The following is a 13779-nucleotide window of genomic DNA, read 5'->3' as shown; positions in this document are numbered from 1 at the left end:
CTTAAAATTAGCATCTAGCTGGAAGGCGAACAGGTATGTTTGTGTGTTGTACTTGTTGTTTACATTTCGGACAATTTGTAAATGTATTACTTGATTGTTAATAAGTTTATGAGCGATCTAGCAGGCTGATGCTAGCACCTCCTGTGCCTTTTCTGTGAATTGATTAGCATAACAGAAACGTGGTTATATCAAGTGAATGTTTATTTGTTTTATGTTATGATTACAGCTCTTACGATGTGTCTATGGCAATTTGTGAATAAATGGGTTGGAATACCCCACCATGGTCCATCCGTAATGATCATTGAGTGCATCGTCTGAATAAAGTCCGGCTGGAATGCTACACTAGCTATCAGTTGGAAATTACTTACAGTCATGGAGATTATTGTGTAGAATACCATCAGTATTATGTTTATGTTTTAGGAGATAAATCAGCTTTAGTGTAAGAAAAACGAAATACTTTTTTAAAGCTCATTTACATTGTTTAGTGTTTTTTGGTGTTTGTTTTAAACAACAACAACAAAAAGATTTATTCCAAGCAGTTCATGTTAACATCACATTAAAAAGTGTGCTTTTTTGTTTCGAATCAGATAAACATCTGACAAAAATAGCTGGTTTAGTTAAACTGTTTGGTATTAAACGCTAGTAAAGTAATCCAATGAATGTGTCTGAATTTGCAATTTTGAAAAAAGTTAGATCACCCCTCTTACTTTTCAAATTGACGTTCAGCTTTTGTTCAAAATATTTTTAAAGTGCATGAAGATTCCTAAAGTGACTGATAATAAAACATATTTTAAAATGTCTGTTTTGCCTTTTCTTGTATTAGAAAATGTAACTGCAACTGCAACACCTAAGAAAGCATTGAAAATCATTACCTCAAAAGAATGAAGCACCCTCAAGTAAATAACTTTGTTAATTAATAATTGATTTGTTAATTTTTTTGACTTCATGTTTAAGGAAATAATAACCTGTTAAATTAAATACATAAATGAAAATTATTTTTTGTGATCTTTCATTATGCAATCAAAGCAATATCATCAACATCATATGACCACCTTAACCTGAATGTAGGAAATAAACCACGCAAAATTTGTGGGAAAGTGTCTGAATCCTAAAAAAAAGAATACATAAATAAACACATTATAAACAGTAGTTTTAATAATATTTGATGAATGAATGGATTTTGTCCTTTAATAATATTATTATAATCACAGATTTATCTCATTTTAAGATTACTGTTGAAATACCGTTTTGTTTTGTTTTTTTAATTATATCTTATTTGGAATGGACAAGAAAAATCCATCAACCTAGCAATATATGAATAACATGAAAACAGAGTCCCTCCAGGTTTTTAGAGTTAAGTCCAGGACAGCAAATGATATGATATTCAATGACTCATATAACATAAGGATAGAACACATTATATGGAGAAAAGTCTGCAAACTTTGTGTCATCATATTGAAATTATAACATAGTTTAACTTAAAAGTATTCAGAAGTAATTTCAGCTTGGTGGAATGATGTTGTTATGTCCGCTCAGTCATAGAAACAGGTTTCAGCGCAGAGTTGCATTCATGACTGCGACATCAGAATATCTCTCCTTTTATCTTGGGGTGACTGTGTGAGCATGTACTCGTCTCCTTGAAACAAATTGTCAGTTTCAAAAGAAACAACAAAAAATGAAAATCAAGTAGGAAAACCCTACATTTATAAAATTCACACAGTCAGAGGCGGAGCCAGACATTTGAAACACCCGGGGCTTAGCCCTAAAGGGTAGTATGCATGTGGGATTTTTTTTTTTTTGGGGGGGTGGGGTTAGAAATGACTGAAAGATTAATTGGCTCTGTTTTGAGTTTTGTTCAAAAAAGAATGACTTCATATAGGGAAATATATATATCACACATGCAGGACACCTTAAACTAGTTTTTTAATTAAGCAGCAAGACAGAACGAAGTCGGGGCTGTATCAAGACACAGGGACTAAACCCCAATTCAACCAGACCCAGAACTGATCCAGAATTAAAACAGGACTACAACAGTTCAAAATCAGGACTACTGAGGACTTAACCAAGACAGAACCAGAATCAGAACTAGATGATAGTAGCACTAAAAATCATCATAGACCTGCACTACACTTATTTTTTTAAATCTACCAAAGTACAATATTTAGATTGAGAAAAGTTTATATAATTATTTTGGCCTTGTTGTGCAAACAAGCCTGCATAACTTAATAAATATAGAATTTGAAAAATAGCAAACCTAAAAAGAAACACTAGGTACGAGATACATGAGTACCTATGATACGGTGATACTTTTGGCAAACGACCATTTGACTAACATGTGTGTCTCACCTGCTCTTGTTCATCTGTTCTGTCCTCATTCTGCTCTCTCTCTCTGTTCCTCTCTCTCTCTCTTTGTGCTGACAATCATCAAATATACAGTTGAAACCAGATATTTACAAACTCTTCAGATCAAAACAAACACTTTTTTAATTGTAACATCAAATCAGACTAAATGTTTATTTTTTTAGATTGATAAATATAAAAAACATATTTGTTAACTTTAAGAGTAAAGAGAGAAACTATCTGTATTTCTTAATTGCAAATGGCACCAAATTGTATTCAAACTGAGCCACACTTATGGAGCTCCACAGTTCTTTTCCTGGTGTTTTGGTTGACATCTCTTGATTTTCCCATTTCAAAGAAGAAGACTCTGTGTTTTGCCTTATATGCATCCACAGCTGTGCCACCAGTTTACTCACATGGACTCTACTAACCTATCAGAAGCTTCTTCAGCTCAGAATGGAATCGTCTGGAGTTTTCTTATTAATTAACAAACTTAGTGTATATGTACTCCTAAATTTGATGAAAGTGATAATAAATAGACAGATCTCTCTCTCTTTATTCTGACATTTAACTAATTCAAAAGATATTTCAATATTTATCTAAAACAAAAGTTTACTCTAAATTGATGTTGTACAGTAAAAATGTTTTATGTTTTCTCCATAAAGTGTATGTAAATATCTGGTTACAAATGTAAATATCCTGCTGTGTACTGAAATCCCTCTTGTTTTGCATAGAAATATACTGAACAACATACAAAGCACAATATATAAAATAACATTTACCTGAGTTTTTTCTTTGAAAGAACCCTCTAATGTCCATTCTTATATTTCAGTACATAACTGAAACCGATTTAGTCGGGGAGGGTAAGAACTGAAAATATGAAATAAACACACGTAAGCTAAGACTCTAAAAAATAGCATTTGTTCGGCTTTTCATTTCACCATTTGTTGATTCACTTGAAGAGCAAGTAACGTAATATTGGTCAAGTGATCAGTTTCATATCAATCTTTCGTGATGCACCGTCATATTTACATTATTTGTACGGTACGAATGATTTGCTTTGGTACCTGGTCAAACTTAAGCTCTCCTTAGTATGGCTGGCTCTGTTTCTCCAACAGCGCACTAACAGGTAGCAGCTGCCCCGCCCCCTCGCTCAGTCGCTTAGTGCCAGAGCTCGGATCATACCAATATCAGGGGGGGATTCACGCACAGTCGTAAATTCCCACAGTGTGCACTATGTGCTTCGAATATTGTGTGTACTTTTTGTTTTATACAGTTGTCAGCCAGGCATCTAACTATGAAAAAATTACACTCCAAAAGACCCCGGGCTTCTGACAAAACAACCCGGGCTTAAGCCCAGTAAGCCACCCCCACGCTCCGCCCCTGCACACAGTACTCTAGAGGGCATTTTTTGGTAGTGTTCTAATGTCCTATTTTCTGGAAGGGAGCATGAGGTTGCTTCTGTTTCCTCAGTCACATTAACCCCCAAAAAATGCAGCCCAAACAGCTGATAAGTTTACACACTGTTGGGGTTCTTTTTATCTAAGGCAAGAGAGGGTCTCAGTCCCAATCCAAATTTTCACTCATTTACTGCCTCAAGCAGTTAAAAAAAATTATGTATATGGATTTCTTTCCCATTAAAAAAAACACAGTCTGCAGGAGTTTGCTGTAGCCAATTTCCGGAAGACACGTAGCCCTAATTTGGCAGTAAAAAAATATATAAACAAGAATGTGCTTCTCTCTGATTGGTCAAAAAACCATTGGGGAGGGCCATAGTTTAGACTTAAGCCCCCTGTATTGGCGCACAGGTTGATCCTAACCTCTTGGCGCTCTTCTTCTACTCCATTGGGTGCAGCTTCACTGTCTGACTATCTCTTCTTACGCACACACACACACACACACACACACACACACACACACACACACACACACTGGCTTGCCTCTCCTTTACATGTTATCTAGTTTCGTACAGCAGAGGCATATGCCTGAGGCAGCTGTTGAGAGCTATCGAGCTATTGTTTGTGGATTATACAGTGATACATTCACATTATGCCATAACATTGTGATACCTAGACTGTCTGTTAAATGGCTGTTTACAAACTAACATGGAGCAGTGTAATACTTAATGTTGCTCTTAACTACTTAATATAATACTTAGATAAAGGATCTTGTTCCTCGAACCAGTAATCATACAGGTGTGTATTGGTGTTACGCAAGAGCCTTCCAAGCTGGTCAAAAGTTAAATAAATAGACAATTAATGTGAGCACCCTACAGCAACTTTCAGTCAAAAAAGTTGATATTTATATGTATCACAAAATTGGAAATATATTTTTTTTGTACACATGTGTAATTTAGTTACACTCAAGATCAGAAAAGGCAAACAGGTATTCACGAAGCCTTAGGACGGTTAGGAGTCTTTCGCAGGCAAAACAAAGGTGTGGAGAAAAAAAAGGTGTGGCTGCCTCACAGGTAAGAAACGTCACACAATGCCATGGTTACTCGCTCAGCCTTAGAACAGTCATAGGATGGGCTGTTAATCCCTGGAAAGCTTTAACACTGCTTGGTGTCTGCTCTAGTCTGTCCCTGTGAAACAAAATGCCAGCGTTGACATGAATTTTTCAGCGAAACAACATCTCCTCAGTTTTTTCTTTGTATAACTGGACAAGGGGAAAAGCTTACATTTTTAGAAAACTGAATGTTAACATCCAATGAAGGTATGTAACCTTTTTAAATGCATTTTTGTCTCTCAAATAAGGGAGTAGGAAAGCAAACGGTCACTAGTTGAGAGATATTTCTATAGAAAATTTGAATAAATATGAAGCTAAAACATTACTTTAAGGTTTTATCCATTTAATGATTCTGAGGGATCCTGAGGGATCATTAAACTGATAAAACAGCCCGTGTGAGGTAATGGCACTCTAATAACTTGCATTTAATAATTGGATGAATTGATTTGTTTGAAAGCAAAACCACTGACAGAAAGATATCTCAATACCTTATCTCTCCTCTTAGCCAAGAAATGGTGGAAGGTGTGAAACCAGCAGAGGATGGGAGGTGGTGCAAGTTTTCCCGGAACAAGTATTTCATCTTTATTCTGGTATTTGCAGGTCTGTTCCTGATTTACAACAGAAATACAATAATACCAGATGAAAACCCAAAAAAGTGGATGCAAAATCAATCAGCAAATTTGTTGAATTTCTTCAGTGGTCAGAGACTAAACATATCCTCACTAAACACTACAACTAATGACAACTCCACTTCTCAAAATACAACTGTACCACCAACACCTGTTCCTTACGTGTCTCCTGGACCATATTTAGTTGAATACCCCCATGACTACCAGTACATCATAAATGAGCCACAGAAATGTGAACAGGAGAACCCATTTGTGGTTCTGATCGTTCCTGTGGCCCCAAACAATAGGCAACACCGTGACATCATCCGCAAAACCTGGGGGAGTGAAAGTCTTGTCCAGGACAAAGTGGTGAGGCTGTTCTTTTTACTGGGGCTGCACACCGGGGAGGAGGTGGAGCAGGTCCAACAGCAAGTACTTCAGGAGAGCAAAGAGCATCACGACCTGATCCAGAGCAACTTTGTGGACTGCTACAAGAATCTCACCATTAAGACCATGGTGATGCTGGAGTGGCTAACTGCACACTGCTCCAGCCCCTCTTATGCTATGAAGATTGATTCAGACATGTTTCTGAATGTACATAATCTTGTCAGTATGCTCTTGAATGCTCAAAAAGCAAACTATATGACTGGGCTTGTGGCAAGTGGCAGTACAGTACTGCGAGATCCAAGCTCTAAGTGGTACCTACCTCATGACATTTATGCTCCGCCACAGTACCCCCGCTATGTTCTGGGCCTGGGCTACATTTTGTCTTTAGACCTCCCAAAAAAGCTCGTTGAGGCATCCAGACATGTTAAAGCAATTTACATTGAGGATGTGTATTTAGGGTTGTTAATGCAGCACCTGGGCATTCCTCCCACTGACTCCCCAAACTGGGATTACTTCCATTTATTTCCTTTGCCATATAATCGATGTGCCTTCTCCAGGATAGTAGCCACCACAACTGATCCAAACACTAACCGTGAGCAGATTTGGAATGACTTTAAAAACCCAGGCCCATACTGCTAACCATAAACTGAAAAAATAAAATAAAAATGCAACATGAAACAACAGGGCAGACTTTCCATGACTCTTTAAAAAAATATGTATTTTTATATTCACATATAGGCTATTATGATACTCATGTAAAATCCCCTAATCTCAAATTTTATTGAAACTGAACTAATATTGTTCCACTGTATATTTAAACTACACAGTTTATGTAGTTTATTATTTAAAGAGTGACATTTTACATATCTGAGTGTAACGCGGTTAAAGAACCAGGGCGCCTGACTGCAGCCTCATAGACAATGAGCTATCAGATTAAGATTCGACTATGGAGCCTGAGGGTGTGAATAAAACACAGGAAACAAAAGTAGAGCTCAAATATATATATATATTATGTTTGTTATGAGAAGTGTATAGACGGATGTACAAAAGAAATAAAGACATGAGTCTTTGTTAATTAAGTTTAAAAACTGTCAAAGTGAAAACGTGCAGTCACACCCGTTCTTAACACTACAAAACGTGCAGTCACACCCGTTCTTAACACTACAAAACATGATCCCTGACTGTGTTCTCAAGTTACAGTCCTCTCTGTGTTCACAGTTTCTGGGAAATGCAAGGTACACAGAAACAGATATCCTTAAGCATATTGACCTTACAGTGTATTAAATGGATATTTTGCAACAGGTCAGTGTATGATAGAATTTATTTCTCACTGCGATTAAGAAGTTGAGAATTTTCCAAGGTGCATGAATAACATTATAAACAACCTCTACCTTTGACGTCTGTTGCATATGTCCTATCAAACGGTACCCATGCATCAATTATGGGAATATACATAACATAGGGAGTGAAATATATTTATCCCTGTGGCCCTAATTTTTAATTACTTTTTAAACTTTAGTGTAGAAAATTATTTCAAACATGAGATTTCTGTTGATGTGTGTAGAAAATAGTTTAAGGCTTGAAGGATGTTCTTCTTGCTTTACTCCTTCTGTTCATGTTCTAGGCCTCATCTTTACTTACCATACTGTATATATAGAGGAAGTGATGTCTTCCAAAAATCCCCCTTTTTTAACGCCTGTCTGAATGTTTCTTGCACTAAAAGACAGGCTAATATCAACCAGGTCACCACTGACATATCTAGAGTTTTTGTTTTAAAGGTTTTGTTTTATGTTTAATAAATAAACTGTCAGAAATTCCACTTACATTTTTATGAACTTTTGGATATTTAGTGATACGAATAGGATAAAACATTAAAAAACGACTGCTGCCTACACTTACCTTGGATGTTTTGAAATGTTTTTTGCACCTGGGCTAAAGACCGCTTGTGGTTCTGTACAGTAAATACAATTTTTTTTGTCAAAAGTATTTTTATTGAATTATAATATATAATTAGAATATAACTTTAACAGGTACATTATGAATACATTCCATGTGTAAATATGGTTTTATTATTATTATTATTTTTAAAGGTTACAGGGCAATATTAGTTTAAAGTAACTTCTATGAAAACAGGGTTTTTTCTGTTATTACCACTTAGACCAGGGCTGGGCAGTTCCAGGCCTCGAGGGCCGGTGTTCTGCAGGTTTTAGATCTCACCTTGGGTCAACACACCTGAATCACATCATTAGTTCATTACCAGGCCTCTGGAGAACTGCAGGACATGTTGAGGAGCTAATTTAGCCATTTAAATCAGCTGTGTTGGTTCAAGGACACATCTAAAACCTGCAGGAACACCGGCCCTCGAGGCCTGGAGTTGCCCACCCCTGAGTTAGACAAATATTTACAACTGCTGACTATTACATTAGGCTCTTCTGAATATCTGTCTACATTATGCATGCGTGACCAATAACTGCTTAATGTATTTTAAAGTAAAGCTGTACATGAAGGTACTGAATAGATCTTCTTATTTACATTTACAATTCTGACATGTGAAGTGTGTAACAGTGAAAATCTTAGAAAGGTTAAATGCAGACACTTTGTGGCTATTTTGTACGCCACAATTAAACAACGGGATGAAATGGAACGAGTTGAACCTGTATGTCGACTGATTTGTGTGTGCAATAAATAGCTGATACAGCTAAGTTTTAGGAAATGTGTCTGTTATGTGTTTTTTTTTTTTTTTACATGTATGTGTGTACTTTCATGGCTCTTTCATCATCCACTTACCTTTCATCTGGAACTCAGTTATGTTTTTGTAAAATTTGCCAACAGCTGTTAAAAATATCTCTTTTCATTTTAAATAGAACAAGACTTAATTGATTAATATGGCAATGTTATCTACAGACACCCACAGTAAGTTAACCTTGTAACTTAGTTGCAGCAGGTCATACAATATTACAGTTGTGGTTACCTTGTTCTCCTTAGACGTTTCCACAGATGAAATCCAGAAACAGCTGTGAGAATTGGCTCAGAAAAATACACGGAGGTGTATTTTCTCATATGTAGCACACAGCAGGATACAGTTAAGTTAATACAAGTTTTCACAACCACTGACAAGGACCTTGTACTTTTGATTATCAGCTTCCAGCAAACTAAGTTGGGGGAATGGGAATGGTATTCTGTAATGTACATGCATGTTAAATTTAACTTTTAAAATAAAAACAGAAGATTTGCTCCTTCGTAGGGTCTCCCAAGGGAAAATGGGCCTGGCAAAGCGTTTTAGAGATGAGAGAAAGATCAAGGGAACATTTAATCATTGTAGGGGCTCACCATGGAGCCAGGCCTTTTCTCTCTGCTTCATTATGTATCAGTGGTTATTGGGGGACCACGACACTGCTTCGAACTTACAGGTCAACTATGTACAGACAGTTTTCACAGTGTTTCACACTCAGATTTTTCATCCATCTCCTCTGCTCTCCTTCCTTTTTTTGCTCAACGTCACAGGTCCCACCATTCTATTAAGATCAAATTGGGAGTGATGACTTGCAGCTGTGGCAGCCAGACTCTCCTGACTCCAACCCTGAACCCTCTGCTTCACCTCTCCCCTGCTGTTGAGCCACAAGCCACACCCGGTCACCACACTCTGCTTTGTGGACTTTTCTTTCTTTCCCCTCTTTCTGTAAGGCCATTTCTTTGTTTTTGTCTTTGTTAGGGAAGGCATTTTTACAATGAGCCAACACTGCTTCCATGGGGTAAAACCCGAGATTACAACATTGACTTAACTTGATTAGATAACCAGTACTTCTTGTTCTTTCATTTACAAGTTTGCATGCGTAATCAACACAGCACAGATTTCCAGACTTTTCTACTTTCATCCTTTGCCGTGCAACAGATTTGTGGACTTAGAATGATTTAGACCCCACTCCTACAAAACTGCTCAAAAAAGTCCTGCCGTTGATTGATGGTTCAATCTTAAATATGATCAAGCTATCTCTAATAATCAGCTATGTACTGCAGGCCTTCAAGCTGGCAGTAGTTAAACCATTTCTTTAAAAAACCCCATCTCTGGACTATTAAAACCCGATTCTTTGATCACCATGATAGAACAGAGAAAACCCGACTCAGAGTGGTCAAAACATTTATATTTCTTTATTCAATCATCTTCTGGAAGAGAGAGCCCTGCACAGCCCCAAAAACCAGTTGAAGAAACTCTAACATTAGAATTTAAAAATGTGTCTCATATAGGTGTTATTTTGGTCCTAAGAATATATTTATTACATGACAGAACCCAGCTGTCTTAACTAATAATAGGACAATCTCCAACCTTTCTTTCACATCCAAAATTCTTGAAAGAGTAGTTGTCAAACAGCTAACAGATCATCTGCAGGGAAATGGCTTATTTAAAGAGTTTAAGTCAGGTTTCAGAGTTCATCACAGCACAGAAACAGCTTTAGTGAAGGTTAAAAATGATCTTCTTATGGCCTCTGACAGTGGACTCATCTCTGTGCTTGTCCTGCTTGATATAGTGCAGATTAGATTAGAGATATCCTGTCTCAGAGCAGAGGCGGAGCCAGACATTTGAAACACCCGGGGCTTAGCCCAAAGAGTAGTATGCATGTGGGATATTTTTTTTTTTTTTTTGGGGGGGGGGGGGGGGGGTGTAGAAATGACTGAAAGATTAATAGGCTCTGTTCAAAAAAGAATGACTTCATATAGGGAAAATATATATATCACATGTGCAGGACACCTTAAACTAGTTTTTAATTAAGCAGCGAGGCAGAACAAGGTCAGGGCTGCATCAAGACACGAGGACTAAACCCCAATTCAACCAGACCCAGAACTGATCCAGAATTAAAACAGGACTACAACAGTTCAAAATCAGGACTACTGAGGACTTAACCAAGACAGAACCAGAATCAGAACTAGATGATAGTAGCACTAAAAATCATCATAGACCTGCACTACACTTATTTTTTAATTCTACCAAAGTCCACTATTTAGATTGAGAAAAGTTTATATAATTATTTTGGCCTTGTTGTGCAAACAAGCCTGCAGAACTTAATAAATACAGAATTTGAAAAATAACAAACCTAAAAAGAAACACTAGGTACGAGATACATGAGGACCTGTGATACGGTGATACTTTTGGTAAACAACCATTTGACTAACATGTGTGTCTCACCTGCTCTTGTTCATCTCTGTTCTGTCCTCATTCTCCTCTCTCTCCCTCTTTGTGCTGACAATCATCAAATATACAGTTGAAACCAGATATTTACTCTTCAGATAAAAACACTTTTTTAATTGTAACATCAAATCAGACTAAATGTTTATTTTTTTAGATTGATAAATATAAAAACATATTTGTTAACTTTAAGAGTAAAGAGAGAAACTGTCTGTGTTTTTTAATTGCAAATGGCACCAAATTGTATTCAAACTGAGCCACACTTATGGAGCTCCACAGTTCTTTTCCTGGTGTTTTGGTTGACATCTCTTGATTTTCCCATGTCACAGAAACAGGCTTTGTGTTTTGCCTTATATGCATCCACAGCTGTGCCACCAGTTTACTCACATGGACTCTACTAACCTATCAGAAGCTTCTTCAGCTCAGAATGGAATCGTCTGGAGTTTTCTTATTAATTAACAATAAATTTAGTGTACATGTACTCCTAAATTTGATGAAAGTGATAAAAATAGCTCTGTCTCTCTTTATTCTGAAATTTAACTAATTCAAAATATATTTCAATATTTATCTAAAACAAAAATTTACTCTAAATTGATGTTGTACAGTAAAAATGTTTTATGTTTTCTCCCTAAAGTGTATGTAAATATCTGGTTACAAATGTGAATATCCTGCTGTGTACTGAAATCCCTCTTGTTTTGCATAGAAATATACTGAACAACATACAAAGCACAATATATAAAATAACATTTACCTGAGTTTTTTCTTTGAAAGAAGCCTCTAATGTCCATTCTTATATTTCAGTACATAACTGAAACCGAATTAGTCGGGGAGGGTAAGAACTGAAAATATGAAATAAACACACGTAAGCTAAGACTCTCTAAAAAATAGCATTTGTTCGGCTTTTCATTTCGCCATTTGTTGATTCACTTGAAGAGCAAGTAAAATAATATTGGTCAAGTGATCAGTTTCATATCAATCTTTCGTGATGCACCGTCATATTTACATTATTTGTACGGTACGAATGATTTGCTTTGGTACCTGGTCAAACTTAAGCTCTCCTTAGTATGGCTGGCTCCGTCTCTCCAACAGCGCACTCACGGGCAGCAGCTCCCCCCGCCCCCTCGCTCAGTCGCTTAGTGCCTGAGCTTGGATCATACCAATATCAGGGGGGGATTCACGCACAGTCGTAAATTCCCACAGTGTGCACTATGTGCTTCGAATATTGTGTGTACTTTTTGTTTTATACAGTTGTCAGCCAGGCATCTAACTATGAAAAAATTACACTCCAAAATACCCCGGGCTTCTGACAAAACAACCCGGGCTTAAGCCCCGTAAGCCACCCCCACGCTCCGCCCCTGTCTCAGAGTGACGCTGAAAAACTAGTTCATGCATTTATTACTTCCAGGCTGAACTACTGTAATTCATTATTATCAGGATGTCCTTAAAACCCCATGAAAAGCCTTCAGCTAATCCAAAATGCTGCAGCAAGAGTTACTGACAGGGACTAGAAAGAGAGAGCATATTTCTCCTGTATTGTGTTTCCTTCATTGGCTCCCGGCTGAATCCAGAATTGAATTCATAATCATGCTCCTCACATACAAGGTAATAAATAATCAGGCCCCATCTTATCTTAATGATCTTGTAGTACAACATCACCCTATTAAAGCACTTCACTCTCACACTGTGGGCTTACTTGTTGTTCCTAGAACCTTCAGTTCTCAGGCCTTCAGTTAGGAGCCTTCAGTTTGTGTGCCCCTCGTCAATGGAACCAGCTTCCAGTTTGGATTCAGGAGACAGACACTATCTCTACTTTTAAGATTAGGCTTAAAACCATCCTTTTTGCTAAAGCATATTAGTTAGGGCTGGATCAGGTGACTCTGAATCTCCCTTATTTATGCTGCAATAGGGCTGTATCCCAAGTCAGGGTCTGCAGCCTTAACGGTCTACAAGGGCCGCGTACTCAAAGACAACTAAGGCTGGAAGTGGGAGGCTTGTGAAATGGGACAGTCCAGCCTACAAAATTCCGTCACCAGCTGGACACGCCCTTACCACTTCTCCCGATGGATGCGGAAAACACTGGCGTGCACAGATAGAGACGAGGTGGTGCTGAAGCACTTGCCCTTTTGCCCTCAGTCCAAAAAAGTTCCCTTTTGAAAGACGTGATTTTTTTTTTTTTTTAAAGCTGCGTGATTTAAAAAGGTGTGAAAATAATGGCTTGATTTGTGCCCCTTCTTCAAAGACACCCGAACCCTGTCGCTTTTTCACTGTCACCGTGTCACGTGAACACGCTTGCAGTTCATTTGTTGTGAGGCGTGTAGCAGCGGCATGACATAGGACTACTTGGAGTAGGCATAGTAGGCTAACTATAGCGACTGGGAGCCACGGCGGACAACACGGCAGCTCTTTCCCTTCCCAACCAGTCAGGTAACCCATGAATCGAGTGAAATTATTCTGTTTGCCCTCTAAGACCAACCTGCAATTGTTTTGTTGTGAAGTAGCCTGTCAGAAACTGCACATGACAAACTTTGCCAGCTTGCCCCCTCCATCCATCCATATGGATAAACAAAAAAACGACACATTTAAAATGTAACCTAAACCATTTAGGCAACCCCCACTCTCCATCAATTCCGACCTGATTGTGACAGAACAGTGACGTTGTTATTGGTAGTTTGAAGGGTACGGTGTTGGGGGTGGTGCATGTTAAAAGTTTTGAGAAGCACTGGTTAGACATGTTAATTTTTTTTGGTGTAACAT

General features: G+C 37.7%; 1 protein-coding gene across 1 annotated transcript; it reads left to right on the top strand.

The window, feature by feature from the left end:
* The first annotated feature begins 5360 nt into the window (after positions 1-5360).
* On the top strand, positions 5361-6482 carry LOC146616092 (beta-1,3-galactosyltransferase 1-like). Its single transcript, XM_085373947.1, has one exon. The coding sequence runs from the start codon at positions 5361-5363 to the stop codon at positions 6480-6482; it is 1122 nt and encodes a 373-aa protein (XP_085230073.1).
* The last annotated feature ends 7297 nt before the right edge of the window (positions 6483-13779 follow it).

Source organism: Diplotaxodon limnothrissa, linkage group LG16 (assembly GCF_057381915.1).
Source record: "Diplotaxodon limnothrissa isolate DT_005_m linkage group LG16, D_limnothrissa_male_GT1.1, whole genome shotgun sequence".
Lineage (NCBI taxonomy): Eukaryota > Metazoa > Chordata > Actinopteri > Cichliformes > Cichlidae > Diplotaxodon > Diplotaxodon limnothrissa.
Note: the sequence above shows the minus strand (reverse complement) of the source record. Positions and strands in the feature narration are given on the sequence as shown.